Genomic DNA, 18,530 nt, shown 5'->3' with positions numbered 1-18,530 from the left:
CTATAGTTCATCATGTTGATATACATTGTATTCCTTGGAAGAAATGAAGCCATCACCATCATTGTCATTCTTCTTAAAAATATCTTCTAAAACTGCATTCTGGTATGACTTGACACGTGGATTCTCATCTTTTTCAAATTCCCTTTCCAAGTACTGATTTATCTAGAGGGTCAAAATAGTATTTCTTAATAAAGAGACATGCTGGTACACTCCCAATGACTTTGAGGAATGTTTACATAAAGACATATCTAAAAGTCTTATATTTATAAGACTTATATTTGAAATTGATACAAAAAGTTTAAAAGATATTTGAGGTTTTATTTTCATAACTGAAGCAATTTTCTGTAGAGAAACATTTCACTTTAGCTTTCCAGAGATTATAGATGGTTAGTGTACAAACACAAAGATTACATTTCAATTGAATTTTGCTGAAACTGAATGTCTACATTGCCTACATTATCAAAGGAAAATCACTCTCAAGGATTTCCATTAGTAAATAAAATCCAAACTGGTATTTACAATCTATAAAAATAATGAGAAAAATAAATTCCAGAGGGGCAGAGCAACATGGCGGCAAGGAGATGCTGTGAGTAAGATCTCCCATTGAAAAAAGTTAATAGGGAGGAAAAGCAGCAGGTCCCAGTGAGAACTGGGACACGGAAGATAAACAGACGACTCCAGCAAACTACCCGAAGAAGAAAGTTGCCATAAAAGAGGACTAGAAGGGAGGGAAGCGCAGAACCCTGCTCCCCTCCCCCGCCCACAGGGTCGGCACTCTCCGACCGGCAGAGAGGAGGAAAACAACAAACCAAAACGACCAACAAGAACAAACTACGCAGCAAGCGGGACTGGGAGTGGAAAGGAACTATTGCAGCCACCACACCCTGTGAACGGGAGCTGCGGAGAACTCTGCAGGATTCGCCGCAGCGGTGAGCTAACGGCTCCGGGCACCATTAGAGAAGAACAAAGACCCTGGGAGATCCCCACACAGCCCACGCTGCCGGTAAGCTTGCACGGAAAAGCGGCGCACTTGGCACGCTTGAAAAGCAAACGCAGATCAGGATCCTGGCTGCCCAGGTCCCCGCGCCTGCCACCTAGGCTTGTGGGGAGACGCGCGGAGGCCCTCCTCACTGAGGTGAAAGTCCCTCACTGAGTGAGCAGGAACCAGGCGCCCAGGCACGGGAGCGGGTGCAAAAGGCGCCATTCCCGCGCCACTGAACTGGGCTACAGCCCGCGTCCTGGAACTGAGGGCTTTGGAACTGAGACCCGGGGCACAAAATTCGGGGCGTGGGTTCTCCACGACGGTGGGGCAAAAGGCAGACACAGCACCCCAAAGCCGTTGAGGTTTACCCTACCATTCTCGCTGTGCTCCCTGTCCCACAGGGGAGGGTCGAAAAACAGCCCCCCAAGGACAATAGGAGAGATCTCTGGCGCCACCTAGCGACCAGAAAAAAAAAAGTCACTAACACCCCATAGAACAGGGAAATTTCTTAAGAAAAGACTTCTTGAAAAGGGCAGAAGGATTCTGGAAGATCCAGTGGCCAGCTGGGAAGTTAGCCCACGCCAGGCCCCTTCCGACCAGCAGTCTGAGCCCAAAGAGGGAGCAGGCACCCACGTCCGGGGCAGACCGGGTGCGCAGAAGTGTGTGCCTGAAACTGGAGGCGCAGGGAATGCATCCCGCTTCGACATTTTAGAACAGGGACATTTCTTTAGTAAATACTGCCTAAAACCAGCAGAAAGCTCCCCCAGAAGCCTGGAGGAGCCAGAGGGGAGCGGAGAAGTTCACCCAAGATGCCAGCCAGTCCGAGCAACACAGTGTCCCAATGCATACGACAAATTAGAAAACAGACAGTAGGGAGTAGAAGAACCACACGCAACCTAACAACTCCTCAGGAAAGAAGCACACAACAAAAAGAAAACCACTCACCAGATTGCAACGACAGCAACTTGGAAAAACTTCTGAGCCTTCAAGAAAGAGAATTTAAAATTGCCATGATTAAAAAAGTGATAGAAGTCATAAAGGAAAACAATGATCAGAAGAAGGAAATTGAGTCCCTAAAGAGGGAAGTAAAAGAAATGCAGGAGATCAAAGAATTAATGGAGGAACTAAAATACTCTGGAAAAGCAATGAAAGCAGAATAGATGAAATGGAAGAACGAATAAGTACTCTTGAAGACACAGAAATAAAAAGAACCAAAACAGAAAAGGAAAGAGAAGTACGAAGGAAAAAGAATGAAGAAAGACTTCGGGAACTATCTGACTCCATGAGGAAAGGAAATATAAGAGTTATAGGAATTCCAGAAGGAGAGGAGAGAGATGTAGGAACAGAGAAAATATTCCAGGAGATAATTGAAGAGAACTTCCCAAATGTGAAGAAGGAGCTGAAAATTGATATACAAGAAGCAAGAAGAACATCAAACTTCCACAACGAAAGGAAAAATACAGCAAGAAACATAATAGTAAAGCTCCCAAGAATCCAGGACAAGGAAAAAATAATGAAGCTGACAAGAGGGAAGAAACAGATAACATTCAAAGGAAAACCAATCAGGCTGACATCAGACTTCTCTGAAGAAACACTATGGGCAAGGAGAGAGTGGAGGGACATAGTCAACAGACTCCAAGAAAAAAGATGCCAACCAAGAATACTCTATCCTGCAAACCTCTCCTTCCTCTAAGAAGGAAGAATAAGGATCTTCCCAGACAAACAGAAACTCCGGAATTTCATTACGACTAAACCCCCACTCCAAAAAATACTACAAGGAATCCTAAAGCCAGAACCTCAGAGGGACAAATAACAACGAAATAAGACCAAAAAAAAGTTATTAAAAGAATTAATAAATAAAATCAAAGGAAAGACAAACACAATGGCAAATACAGATGCAAACATATCAATATTAACTCTAAATGCAAATGGACTAAACACTTCAATAAAAAGACACAGAGTTGCAGCCTGGATTAAGAAACAAAACCCAACGTTTTGCTGTCTCCAGGAAACACATTTAGCTACAAAAGATAAAAATAGGCTCAAAGTTAAAGGATGGAAAACAATCCTACAAGCAAATGGACCAAAAAAGAAAGCAGGAACAGCTATACTTATATCAGATCAAACAGACTTCAAACTCAAAAAAATAAAAAGAGACCCCAATGGTCACTACATTATGATCAAGGGGACAATACTTCAAGAAGAAATAACACTCGTTAACATATACTCACCAAATGAAGGAGCACCAAAATATATCAGTCAACTGTTGTCCTCTCTGAAAACAGACATCAGAGAAAACACATACGTAGTGGGATACTTCAACACACCACTATCAACAATGGATAGATCAACAAGACAAAAAATAAGTAAAGAAACTAAAGCTCTAAATAAGGACCTAGACAAGGAACTTTCCTACCTCATGGAGATTAAAAACCACACTACTGGAAGACCATTGGACTAATGAGGAGATCAAAGAAGAAATTAAAAAATTTTTTGAATTGAACGACAAGGAGGACACCAATATCCTAAATGTATGGGATGCAGCAAAAGCAGTAATAAGAGGAAAATATATAGCAATAGAAGCTCACATCAAGAAACAAGAAAGAACGCAAAGAAACAACCTAATCTCGAAGCTCAAAGATCTAGAAAAAGAACAACAAAAAAACCCCAAAACCAGTAGAAGAAAAGAAATAATAAAAACCAAAGCAGAAATAAATGAAATTGAAACTAAAAAAACAATCCAAAAGATCAATGAAACCAAGAGCTGGTTCTTTGAAAAAATCAATAAAATAGACAAACCCCTAGCCAGGCTCACAAAGGAAAAAAGGGAGAAAGCACAAATAAACAGGATCATCAATGAAAGAGGAGAAATCACAACGGACACAGCAGAAATCAAAAGAATAATCAGTAACTACTATCAACAGTTATATGGAAACAAGTTTAACAATCTAGAGGAGATGGAAAAATTCCTACAACTCTACAATCACCCAAAGCTAGATAAAGAAGAAATAGAACACCTAAACAGAACAATTACAATGAGTGAAATTGAAATGGTAATCAAAAACCTCCCCAAAAACAAAAGCCCAGGACCTGATGGATTTACAAATGAATTCTACCAAACATTCAGAGACGAATTAGTGCCTATCCTTCACAAACTCTTCCAAAAAATTGAGAAGGAAGGGACAATACCAAACACGTTCTATGAAGCCAACATTACACTAATACCAAAACCGAACAAGGACAACACAAAAAAGGAAAACTACAGGCCAATCTCCCTAATGAACACTGATGCAAAAATCCTCAATAAAATTTTAGCTATCGGAATCCAACAATGTATCCATAAGATAATTCACCACGACCAAGTTGGATTCATTCCAGGGGCACAAGGATGGTTTAACATCCGAAAATCAATCAACGTTATCCAACACATCAATAAAAAGAAATATAAAAACCATATGATAATATCAATAGATGCTGAGAAAGCTTTCGACAAAGTGCAACACCCATTCATGATAAAAGCCCTTGAAATTCTTGGGATACAAGGAACATACCTCAACATCATAAAGGCCATCTATGACAAGCCAACAGCCAGTATCATTCTCAATGGTGAAAAGCTGAAAGCAATTCCATTAAGATCTGGAACAAGACAAGGATGTCCACTCTCACCATTGCTTTTCAATATAATACTGGAAGTCCTAGCCAGGGCAATAAGACAAGAGAAAGACATCCAAGGAATCCAAATAGGAAAAGAAGAAGTCAAACTATCACTATTTGCAGACGATATGATATTATACATAGAGAACCCCAAAAACTCCACAGAAAAGCTAATTCAACTCATCAATCAGTTCAGTAAAGTGGCAGGATACAAAATCAACACGCAAAAGTCAGTAGCCTTCCTATACACAAACAATAAATCTGAAGAAGGAGAAATCAAAAAGACCATCCCTTTTGTTATTGAAACAAAAAAAAAATCAAATATTTGGGAATAAATCTAACAAAAGAGGTAAAGGACCTATACAAAGAAAACTATAAAACACTGTTAAAAGAAATAGAAGAAGACACAAAGAAATGGAGAGACATCCCCTGCTCATGGATTGGAAGAATAAACATTATTAAAATGGCCATCCTACCAAAAGCAATATACCGATTCAATGCTATTCCAATCAAAATTTCAATGTCATTCTTCAAAGAAATAGAACAATTATTGATGAAATTCATATGGAATCACAAAAAACCCCGAATAGCCAAAGCTCTCCTGAAAAAAAAAGAAGGGAATGGAGGCATCAGACTCCCAGACTTCAAACTATACTACAAAGCCATAATCATCAAAACTGCATGGTATTGGAACAAGAACAGACATACAGACCAATGGAATCAAATAGAAAATCCAGAAATAAACCCACAGATTTATGGTCAACTAATCTTTGACAAAGGAGCAAAGACTATGCATTGGAGCAAAGAAAGTTTGTTCAATAAATGGTGCTGGGAAAACTGGGTCGCTACATGCAAAAGAATGAAGCTTGACCACCACCTCACACCATACACAAAAATCAACTCAAAATGGATTAAAGAACTAGACATAAGACCTGAAACCATAAAATATATAGAAGGAAATATAGGCGAAACACTACGTGATTTGCACATCAAAGACATCTTTACAGACACATCACCCAAAGCAGTGATAGTGAAGGCAAAGATAAACAGCTGGGACTATATCAAATTAAAGAGCTTTTGCACAGCAAAAGAGACAATAACAAAAACAAAGAGAAACCCCACCAACTGGGAGAACATTTTTGCACCCAACACTAATGATAAAGGACTGATCACAAAAATCTGCAAAGAGCTGATGAGACTCAACAACAACAAATAAAATAATCCAGTCAAAAAATGGGCAGAAGAGCTTAAAAGAAACTTCTCTGAAGAGGAAATGCAAATGGCCAACAGGCATATGAAAAAATGTTCAACATCACTTGTCATCAGGGAAATGCAAATCAAAACTACCATGAGATACCATCTTACACCAGTGAGAATGGCACATATTAAAAAAACTAGCAACAACAAATGTTGGCGAGGGTGTGGAGAAAAAGGAACTCTTCTGCACTGTTGGTGGGAGTGCAAACTGGTCCAACCACTGTGGAAAGCTGTGTGGAGATTTCTGGACCTACTAAACATAGAGCTTCCATATGACCCAGCAATTCCACTCCTAGGTATTTACCCAAAGGACACAGAAACATCAATTCCAAAGAACACCTGCACCCCTATGTTTATAGCAGCACTGTTTACAATAGCTAAGCTTTGGAAACAACCCAAATGCCCAAAAATAGATGACTGGATCAAGAAGATGTGGTACATATATACCATGGAATATTACTCAGCATTCAAAAAAGATAAACACATGCAATTTGCTGCAACATGGATGGCGCTGGAAGGGATCATGCTCAGTGAAATAAGCCAAAAAGAAAAAGAAAAATACCGGATGGTCTCACTCATAGCAGGAATCTAGAAAACTTAAATAAGGGACCAGGAAAATGAATAACTATAAGAAAGTGAAAATCAAAATCAACAAAAATCTATGAACCAGAGACACTTTTAGGGGGGCGGGGGCGGGAGGGGAGGGATTGGGGTCAGAATGGGGGGCTGCAATTGTATGGGGAATATAACAATAAAATTTATAAAAAAAAAAAAATAAATAAATAAGGACCTAGAGCATTTGGGCTTAACAGACATCTATAGAACACTAACCCCCCCAAAAAAACGGAGTACACATTTTTCTCAAGTGCACATGGATCATTCTCCAGGATCGATCACATACTGGGGCACAAGACAAACATCAACAGATACACCAAGATTGAAATCATACCAACCATCTTTTCTGACCACGAAGGCATCAAACTAGAAATAAACCATAAAAAGAAGGCAAGGAACTATCCTACCTCATGGAGATTAAAAACCACACTACTGGAAGACCACTGGACTAACGAGGAGATCAAAGAAGAAATTAAAAAATTCTTTGAATTGAATGACAAGGAGGACACCAATATCCTAAATGTATGGGATGCAGCAAAAGCAGTAATAAGATGAAAATATGTAGCAATAGAAACTCACATCAAAAAACAAGAAAGAACTCAAAGAAACAACCTAATCTCGAAGCTCAAAGATCTAGAAAAAGAACAACAAAAAAAAACCCCCAAAACCAGTAGAAGAAAAGAAATAATAAAAACCAAAGCAGAAATAAATGAAATTGAAACTAAAAAAACAATCCAAAAGATCAATGAAACCAAGATCTGGTTCTTTGAAAAAATAAATAAAATGGACAAACCCCTAGCCAGGCTCACAAAGGAAAAAAGGGAGAAAGCACAAATAAACAGGATCATAAATGAAAGAGGAGAGATCACAACGGACACAGCAGAAATCAAAAGAATAATCAGTAACTACTATGAACAGTAATATGGAAACAAGTTCAACAATCTAGAGGAGATGGACAAATTCCTACAACTCTACAATCACCCAAAGCTAGATAAAGAAGAAATAGAACACCTAAACAGACCAATTACAAGCAGCGAAATTGAAATGGTAATCAAAAACCTCCCCAAAAACAAAAGCCCATGACCTGATGGATTTACAAATGAATTCTACCAAACATTCAGAGACGAATTAGTGCCTCTCCTTCACAAACTCTTCCAAAAAATTGAGAAGGAAGGGACAATACCAAACACATTCTATGAAGCCAATATTACACTAATACCAAAACCGAATAAGGACAACACAAAAAAGGAAAACTACTGGCCAATCTCCCTAATGAACACTGATGCAAAAATCCTCAATAAAATTTTAGCTATCAGAATCCAACAATGTATCCATAAGATAATTCACCACGACCAAGTCGGACTCATTCCAGGGACACAAGGATGGTTTAACATCCGAAAATCAATCAACGTTATCCAACACATCAAGAAAAAGAAATATAAAAACCATATAATAATATCATCAGATGCTGAGAAAGCTTTTGACAAAGTGCAACACCCATTCATGATAAAAGCCCTTGAAATTCTTGGGATACAAGGAACATAACTCAACATCATAAAGGCCATCTATGACAAGCCAACAGCCAGTATCATTCTCAATGGTGAAAAGCTGAAAGCAATTCCACTAAGATCTGGAACAAGACAAGGATGTCCACTCTCACCACTGCTTTTCAATATAATCCTGGAAGTCCTAGCCAGAGCAATAAGACAAGAGAAAGACATCCAAGGAATCCAAATAGGAAAAGAAGTCAAACTATCACTATTTGCAGATGATATGATAATATACATAGAGAACCCCAAAATCTCCACAGAAAAACTAATTCAACTCATCAATCAATTCAGTAAAGTGGCAGGATACAAAATCAACACGCAAAAGTCAGTAGCCTTCCTATACACAAACAATAAATCTGAAGAAGAAGAAATCAAAAAAAAACATCCCTTTTATTATCGAAACAAAAAAAATCAAATATTTGGGAATAAATCTAACAAAAGAGGTAAAGGACCTATACAAAGAAAACTATAAAACACTGTTAAAAGAAATAGCAGAAGACACAAAGAAATGGAAAGACATACCCTGCTCATGGATTGGAAGAATAAACAATATTAAAATAGCCATCCTACCAAAAGCAATATACAGATTCAATGCTATTCCAATCAAAATTTCAATGTCATTCTTCAAAGAAATAGAACAATTATTGATGAAATTCATATGGAATCACCAAAAACCCCGAATAGCCAAAGCTCTACTGAAAAAAAAAAAAAGAAGGAAATGGAGGCATCACACTCCCAGACTTCAAACTATACTTCAAAGCCATAATCATCAAAACTGCATGGTATTGGAACAAGAACAGACATACAGACCAATGGAATCAAATAGAAAATCCAGAAATAAACCCACAGATTTATGGTCAACTAATCTTTGACAAAGGAGCAAAGACTATGCATTGGAGCAAAGAAAGTTTGTTCAATAAATGGTGCTGGGAAAACTGGGTCGCTACATGCAAAAGAATGAAGCTTGACCACTACCTCAGACCATACACAAAAATCAACTCAAAATGGATTAAAGAACTAGACATAAGACCTGAAACCATAAAATACATAGAAGGAAATATAGGTGAAACACTACGGGATTTGCACATCAAAGACATCTTTACAGACACATCACCCAAAGCAGTGATAGTGAAGGCAAAGATAAACAGCTGGGACTACATCAAATTAAAGAGCTTCTGCACAGCAAAAGAGACAATAACAAAAACAAAGAGAAACCCCACCAACTGGGAGAACATTTTTGCACCCAACACTAATGATAAAGGACTGATCACAAAAATCTGCAAAGAGCTGATGAGACTCAGCAACAACAAAGAAAATAATCCAGTCAAAAAATGGGCAGAAGAGCTAAAAAGAAACTTCTCTGAAGAGGAAATGCAAATGGCCAACAGACATATGAAAAAATGTTCAACATCACTTGTCATCAGGGAAATGCAAATCAAAACTACCATGAGATAGCATCTCACACCAGTGAGAATGGCACATATTAAAAAAACTAACAACAACAAATGTTGGCGAGGGTGTGGAGAAAAAAGGAACAATTCTGCACTGTTGGTGGGAGTGCAAACTGGTCCAACCACTATGGAGAGCTGTGTGGAGATTTCTGGACCTACTAAACATAGAGCTTCCATATGACCCAGCAATTCCACTCCTAGGTATTTACCCAAAGGACACAGAAACATCAATTCCAAAGAACACCTGCACCCCTATGTTTATAGCAGCACTATTTACAATAGCTAAGCTTTGGAAACAGCCCAAATGCCCAAAAATAGATGACTGGATCAAGAAGATGTGGTACATATACACCATGGAATATTACTCAGCATTCAAAAAAGATAAACACATGCAATTTGCAGCCACATGGATGGCACTGGAAGGGATCATGCTCAGCGAAATAAGCCAAAAAGAAAAAGAAAAATACCGGAAGGTCTCACTCATAGCAGGAATCTAGAAAACTTAAATAAGGGACCAGGAAAATGAATATAAGAAAGTGAAAATCAAAATCAACAAAAAACTATGAACCAGAGACACTTTTTGGGAGGTGGCGGGCGGGAGGGGAGGGATTGGGGTCAGAATGGGGCGTTTGCAATTGTAATGGGGAATATAAAAATAAAATTTATTATTTAAATTAAAAAAATAATGAATACTTTTACATGCATAATCAATAAAACCTATCATACATTTTGAAATCAAATTCAAATTTTTAAGTCCCCTATGTTTTTATAGCTCTCCCAAATATACATAACTATGACAAACTAATAATTGTGTCAAATACAGAACAGGTATCTTGCTTTCTATATATAATAAGACATTTCTCTACACAAAGACACTCTAAGTACTACCTGACATAGTAGCTACTAGCTACACATGATTACTAAACATGTGAAATGAGGGCAGAGTGAAGTGAGATACGCTACATTTAGGTTACTATACATAACAAATTGGAAGATAATAAAGTTTCCTATGGTAATGTTTATAGTGATTTCATGTTGAAATGGTAATATTTTAGATATATTGAATTAAATGAAATAGATCACAAAAATTTCACTTGCTTTTTTTAAAGTGTGACTACTAAAAATTTTCAAATTATATATGGGATTCAATCATAATTCCATTGTTAAGTGCTAATCTATTTAATAACTAAGAGAGCAAAGCACAATTATCTAGAGAAAATGTTTGGCAAGGCTACGGCATTTTAGGGGCAAGGATATTTTTAAAGGCTAAAGTTGAACCCTGAGCAGTTTTGAACAATACATATCCCAAACTAAGTCCATCACAAGCTGATTTTATTGTAGCATGATCAATGAATCTTAACAAATATATCAACTGTTCTAGAAAAGGGAGATGTATTTTTTTTTCTTTCAACTTAGCTATCTTATGTAAATGTAAAGATTTTAGTCTCAAATATTCCTCACTTCCTAAGTAAGTAAATTACCTTTTCATAACCAATATTGCTGGCTCTCAAAATGTAATTTTCTAGTACACTCTAGTGAAGAGGTAAAAAAAGCAGTGGGAAAGAACGTGACCTTAAATTTGCTCGTATTGGATCCTATTTCCACATAGCCATTAAGAAAATAAATACTTCTCCCCCACCTTACTTATCCTGAAGAAATAGCTGACTAATTCTTCTGATAAGGAAGTAAAGTGTTTCTTTTAGTTCATGTTTTCAATCCAGGCCTTGCCATGTATTGGCTGTGTGGTCTTCAATTAATAAATTAACCTCTCTGAATCTTAGATTTGTCACCTATAAAAGGAGGGAAATATATCTATACTGTAGGATTGATGTGAGGATTAATGTTTGGGGGTGTCGATAAAAGATAGTTTTTTTTTATTATTCAGGCATGCACAAAAATTCACTATCCATTTAGTGAAAATGCAGTTACACCTGATAACCTGAGAAATATCTCGGCAAACTGTAGCTAAGCAGGTCACTATTTTTGACTTTCTTTAGTTTCATTTTCCAGAAAAGAACAGAAGATCACCTAAGGTCTAGTGGAAACCAGTCTCACTGCAGTATACACTTCTTGCTGTGCAAGTAATATTGGATGGTTTCTGTGCACAGAGTGAGACTTGGGTGCTATATGAATTCATCTACTGTTCACTCTACAGGTTGATTAGGAGCCAACAGAAAGTACATAACTGCCCTTAAGAAACAGGGGATGTTCGCATTCCTTTATTTCTCCATCAACTGACTAGCAGAGCTTCAAGGGAAAGCCCTTAATAATTTCTTGAAAAAGGGAGCAGAATTAGGATGGGGAAAGGATTGTAGAGGGAGGGGGGAAAGAAACAGAGAAAAGGGGCTTCCTATTATCACTTGAAATTAGTGATTCAGTTGCCTATCTTTACTTATTTAGGTGAGAGAATTATACATGTTTAATTGTCTTCAAGCAAGAGTGGAGATAACTGGGCTAACTCAATTTAAGCAAAAGTGTACAGTCATTGGGACTGGGTAAGATACTAAATTTCAACAAAACAAACATTAGCCCTGACGCATTCATGATGGAAATTCCCTGTAAGAGCCAAGTTTGGTCCATAGTTAAGAGAATAATAGTGGAGTCAGATTGCTGGGGTTGCAATCTGGTTTTGCCTTTTAGAGATGTTTGGCCTTAGGCTAGTTACTTAATCTGTCTGGACATTATTATTTTCCCCTTCTATAAAATGAAGATGACAATAGTGTCTACTTCATATACTGTCATGAAGATTAAATCGGTTCACACACAAATGTGCTTATAATAGTACCTGTTACTGAGAACATGGGCAAAACATTTTATTATCATTCAAGTTCTCCATTAAGCCCTCAATCATATATAAAATTAACTGGTATGTGAAGGCTAGGTAGCTGAATTCTAAACACCTGTTTACTAACTTTCTAGTCTAATAATTCAGGTTCTTGCTAGATTTCTTCATAATTTCATGTATTCTCACAATCCAGATGGGAATTATTTGCCATAATATAAATTCCTATAGTGCTGCTTAAAAGAGATCTGATGCTCTTATAATTTAAGAGATGGAAATGCCCTATATAGATTAGTTTGGTGTTTTAATGATCCTCTTGCAATAGCAAGGCAATTGAACAGGATGATTTGGTGGTGTTTTATATTGAAAATGCATGTGTTTTTATAGAGCTTAAAGTTTTTAGTAGCTAGCTCCATAAAAGCAAAGTGATCAGAGCCTTCCTGGTGGCGCAAGGGGTTAAGACGCAATCTCTGAAGCAATCTGCAGCCACTGCAGCAGAAGTTTGATCCCTGGCCAGGAAGCTACCCACATGGTGCAGCAGATCTCTCCTGACTCACCCGCTGCTCCCCTCAGCAGTGTACTTCAGTAGATCTGCCTGTTCTGCTCCCCACTTTGTCTCTGGTGAATCTTCTCACCCCCATACCTCTGGTGTGTACCCCAATTCTTGTATGCATAAATAAAAAAATAAAAAAAGCAAAGTAATCAGCCCACATGAGGCAGATCTAAAAAATAATAGTTATAACAAAGATGCAGTTAGATTGTGACGGGAAATTTAGATACACACAATTTGTTTAAATTACCTCAGTTTTAGAGAGTTGCCTGCCATTGTCAGTGTCTATCTGTTTAAACGTTTCAATGCTTCGTGGTCCTTTGGTTACAACATAAAGTTCGATCTCAAAAACCAATGTTACATCCGGTGGAATCTTGCCTTCTGCTAAGAATATAAATTTTAACAGTTTAACTTATATGACAATAATGTTCAAATATTCATTTATACATAGCTATAATAGCATGATTGCATAATTTCATGTTTTTAAAATTTGCTTTCTAAATACTTTTTAATCAATTTTTCCCATGTTTTCAAATGAAGTCAGTTCAAAGAACCTAGGTGATTATCATTTCCTGATTAAATAAAAATAAATTTAAATTGTGCATTATTTATTAATATGCCCCATCATTATACAGGATAGAGCAGGTGCAGAGAAGAAATGCAAGGGCAGAAAAACTTGAAAGTATAGATCAGAAATCTCTTAGAAAATGACCTTATGTAGCTTTTGGAATTGTAAATAAAATGTGTTAATACTTACCTTTCAAATTCTTTGTAGACATTAAAAGCTAAGCACAATGGAAACAAAATAGTCCAATGACAGTTTTATGAAGAAATTTCTCATCACAACAGAAAATTAAGTATTAGTTGAATAGTTCTCTTTAAAAAAAATCTATTACCTGCTATCACAGATGATTCAAGCAAGCAGTGGGTTTTTTCATATGACCATTTCCTAAAAATGACCTGCAGAAATGACTTGCTAAAAGGCAGTGGGTAGATTTTGTCACCAGTATATTTCCAGAATCTGATACAGAGCTTGATCCATTACAGACACTCAAATATTTGTTGAATGAATGACACTTAACATTTATTTTAAAAAATGGTTGTTTATCCTTTGGAGAACACAGTAATTTCTTTAATGAAAAGTGCAGAATTCTTGTTAAAGTGTTTATATAACCCAAAGAGAAAAGAACTTAAAAATTACAGCCAAAAGAGCTATATCAGTCATTTCAAAGCCATAGAAAAACCTACCCATGCACTATATGACTAATGTGACAATCCTCACCACCATTGCATGTTACTAGAGTAAGAGTAAAAGAGCTAGAGAGTGATTCAATAATTACTTTTACAAAATTCATTCCTACTCTTTCCAGTTCATGATCTTATGACAGAAAAAAAACTTTTCCTGATAACAAATTTAAATTTCTTAAGAGGAAGTTTCTGCACAATTCTACCATAAACATAGAAAATATTGCCCATTAGTCTTTTTCTTGCCAAAAAAAAGAAAGAATAAGAAAGAGAAAAACATGCATTTTTCCATAAAGTTACTTGTATTTAGAGAAGCATATCAAGTATATAGGAGTTAAAGAATCTATACATACCACATTACCATTAATTAAAGCACTAAAAAGGCACATGCATTTCAAGACATGCAGAGGTATCTGTGACATGAGGCAAGGATATTGTGCAGAGGAAAGACTTCTTCAAGTCCTACCTAAAATAAAGTTATAGTTAATGTTAGACCTTAATAACTTATTTTAAAAAGTGTATTTGATCAAGAAGTCATTTGTTAGGTTACTTATGGCCCACACTGCAACTTTTAAAATAACCTAATCTAAGCTATTGCAATGCAGGTAGGTTAGCATTAAATACTTCCTAAGGAACACACTTTGGCAGGGGGAACCTCAGTTTCTTTAAGTGTAAAACAAGATGTTGGTGCTGTTCCTAGTAGGATTCATCATTTTTGATTATTGGAGACACCTTATATTGAATATGAACTTCTCAAGTTAAACTTCGACATCTCTGTAGCCAGGGTCTGGTTTATTAACAGCTTAGGCACCTGGTTAGTCATTCATATTTAAGCATAAATTAGTTTATAAAAAGGATAAATTAAGTAGGCATTTGCCTTAGAGTAAAGGTACCCAATAGGACAAGCATCTATTGGTGAGGGATATGGGTATCCTAAGCAGATAAAGCAGTGGATGTTCCAGTAATGGACAGAATGTGGGGATATCTGATGGGAAAACACATGAGACAAAGGGAAACCTTGAAAAAGAGATTTAACAGATTGAAAATTTGCTTATATCATTTTGCCTACAACTGGCCTCAATCTATGACAACATTGTCACAGGTACTGCATTAAAATTATCTTTCATTTTCTCTGTCTTCTGGGATCCTGTACAACTAAAATAGGACATACAAATTATGGTTCTGTGGTAACTGGCAAAAAAACATTAAAATGCTGTAGTTATGTGGAACTGACTCTTTTTCCCAATGATGTCTGACATTCTCCATGAGTATAAAGAGGTGACTGAGTTGGACTGGACTAGATACAGCTGAAGTTTGTTGGCCCCTAAACTTCTGCAATTAATTCCTCTATCATATTTCATTTTTTTGAGCAATTTAAAGTTTAATTCTGCGAAAATACACATAACATAAACTTTACCATTGTAACCATTTTAAGTGTATTGTTCAAACTATCGTACAACCAATCTCCAGAACCCTGTCATCTTGCAAAGTGGAAACTATACCCATTAAACCACAACTCCCTATTTTACCCTCCTCCTAGGCTCTGGCAAACAACCTTCTCTTTCTGCCTCTATGAGTTTGACTATTGTATGTAACCTTAAGTTGAATCATACAGAATTTCTTTTTTATGACTGGGTTATTTCACTCAGCATAATGTATTCAGGGCTCACCCATGTTGTAGCATTTCAGAATTTCCTGTCTTTCTAAGGCTGAATAATGTTCCACTCTATGTCTATACCATATTTTGTTTATACATTCATCTGTCAATGGACACAGATTATTTCTACCTTTGGCAACTATGAATAATGTTTCTGTGAAGCTGGGTGTACATCTAAATCTTTAAGACCTGCTTTCAATTCTTTTAAATGTATACCCAAAAGTCTAACGATTTTTAAATATAACTTAGAAGAAATTTAAAAACACCTTACCATAGCCTTCTTTTCCATAAGCGAAGGAAGGGGGTATAATCACTTTTCGCTTTTCTCCAGGGCACATATCCATCATAGCAATGTCTAGGCCTTTTTGACGTGTCCAACACCGAGAACAAACCATTTGGGGTGGCCTTCATTTTGTGTCTGGCTATAATCAAAACAACACTTAGGTAACGTGACGTCAAGAAAATTAAATTCAAACTTTGAATTACAGATGGGTATTTAGTTATAACTGAAAATTGGAGTCTTCTCTATCCCTCTATTTTCCTATATTAGCACTCATTCTGAACACCCTGATGGTGTGTTTGGCACAAATTTCTCTCATAATAGCCAGAAAGAGACATATATTATTTGCCCAAAGCTAGTCATTAACAGTCATCTCATTTTCTTTTTTATTATCTTTATAAAAACTATTCAACTGTTAACATTTTAATGGGTCTCCTGGTCCTGACAAGCTGCACAGCTTGTCCAAATAGCTCATTTAACCTCTTTAGGTTTGTTCTAAAAAAAAAATGATGGTATAGATTTGGCCTCAAAAAGTCGTTTCAACAGTAATTAAAATTTTAATTTTTTTCTTATTGAATTTCCTTATTTTCTTCTAAAGGGAAATAGCTAACTTTCCCCCATTCTATCTTTTTTTTTTAATAGAGGCATGCTTTATTTATTTATTTTGTTTGTTTGTTTGTTTGTTTGTTTATACATACACTGGGTACAGTCAGAAGCGCGGGAGGGTGAGAGAATTCACCAGAGCCAGAGCAGGGAGCAGAGCAGGCAGAAGGACCGAAGTACACTGCTGAGGGGAGCAGCGGGCGGCAGGAGAGGTCTGCGCGCCATGTGGGACCCTCCCTTGGTGGCCGGGGAGCAGCCGGGGATCGAACCGGCGTGGCAGAGGCCGCGGGCAGCTTCGCAACCCCGCGCTCAACCGCTGCACCACCAGGGAAGCCCTCCCCCATTCTATCTTTCTATAGTAATAGTACAGATGAATAAAAACAACATTCTCCCTTGAGTATAATAAACCAACAATTAAATCTGAACCAGGAGTGGTGGCATGCAGGCGAGAGAGTGCAGGGCTCAGAAGTCATCTGTCACTGTAGTTAGTAGCTTCCTGGTACAACTGGATAGTGGCTCCTGGCTTGTAGAAATCGTGCTTCGGAAGATCTCTTAAACTACCTAATCCTCTAAAAACTCCAAGCCAAGAAAAATAAAAGGGTGAACATCCTCAAGGCAATTCTACTGAGTTCTATAGGCCCCAAGGGTAGTGGTGGTGAGGGATATGTGTGGGTGTAGCATATTTTTGATGACTTCTTGGAAAATATTTTTCTTAAAGATTATTTATGCATACAAGAGCTGGGGTACAGGCCAGAGTTGGCTGGGGGGAGTGAGATGATTCACCAGAGACAGAGCGGGGAACAGAACACAGGCAGACTGACTGAAATACACTGCTGAGGGGAGCAGTGTCGAGTCATGAGAACTCTGCTTCGCTATGTGGGTTGCTCCCTGGCCGGCTGCAGGGGCTACAGATAGTTTCATAGGTTGCCTCTTAACCTCTTGCGCTACCAGGGGGGCACTGGAAGAATATTTTTTAATAATTTAAAAAGTAATGCTCAGACTATTACCAAGACGAAAATGCATACATTATACAAAAAATGGAAAATGATGTAAAAATATATAATAAAATAATAAATTAGACCAAAAATAAAAAGTAATGCTCAGTTTAACAGGGAGTAGGGAATCTAACCTTATTCTCCCCTATCCCCCCACACCCAGGCTCTTCTTACCGATAAGAAACAACATTCAAAACAACCAAACAATTAGGTTGCTGGAGGGATGCTAGATTTCTTGCATCACTGGATGCAGAAGCAGTTCTTGGCATTTCCTACCTGCAGTAGAATTTCGAGCCATCTTTAGCCAAGTAGCAGTCGTAATGGGCATTTAGCAGATCTCCCTTCTTGCTCGTCTTAGAGCAGTTTTCTGGACGATGCAAAACTTCTATTTTCACCTCCTCTGGGCTCTCTTTCTGGGCAGTAAAAACGTCCCACACACAAAAGAAAACGACTACTCTGAAGAGGACACACATGATGCCCGAAGTCTGCCCGGAGGCCCGCCGCACTCCCCGCCTTGCGTCGCTGTGGCCCGGGGCAGCTCCGGCGAGTTCCGACGCGTAGCAGGCATTGTCCTACGTAACAAAGGTCTTGTCCTACGTCACAAAGGCTGGGGCCGCCGGCGGAGCCCCGCCCCCTACTCGCCGCACACCGGCCCTGGAGCCGCTACCCGGCTGGGGCGGCCCACGCGCTGGTCCCGGCGTCCTGGTCCCGGCGCCCGGGCGTCCCTTTTCTCCTTGGGTGCCTTTTCTCCTTTCCAAGTCCGCGTATTTCACAGACGCTTTTCTCGGGTTCGGGAACACTCGCTTTTCCTAAAATGAAACCGGCCAAAGACGAAATAAAACAGCCTGGGGTAGGACGGCGTGGTCAGTGAATGTGGTTGTCATTTCTAGGCTTAAAAGTCTGCTCCTC

General features: G+C 38.0%; 1 protein-coding gene across 1 annotated transcript; it reads right to left on the bottom strand.

Moving 5' to 3' along the window:
* On the bottom strand, nucleotides 1-18,094 carry LOC311174761 (peptidyl-prolyl cis-trans isomerase FKBP7-like; the record flags this gene model as incomplete). The annotated part of the gene is given in 5 exon segments (XM_084239449.1): nucleotides 1-162; nucleotides 13,092-13,225; nucleotides 16,015-16,110; nucleotides 16,113-16,165; nucleotides 17,898-18,094. Coding segments are annotated over 5 exon segments (642 nt in total).
* Nucleotides 18,095-18,530: the final 436 nt, after the last annotated feature.

Source organism: Talpa europaea (genome assembly GCF_964194135.1).
Source record: "Talpa europaea genome assembly, chromosome: 8".
In the NCBI taxonomy this organism is placed as follows: Eukaryota; Metazoa; Chordata; class Mammalia; order Eulipotyphla; family Talpidae; genus Talpa; species Talpa europaea.
Note: the sequence above shows the minus strand (reverse complement) of the source record. Positions and strands in the feature narration are given on the sequence as shown.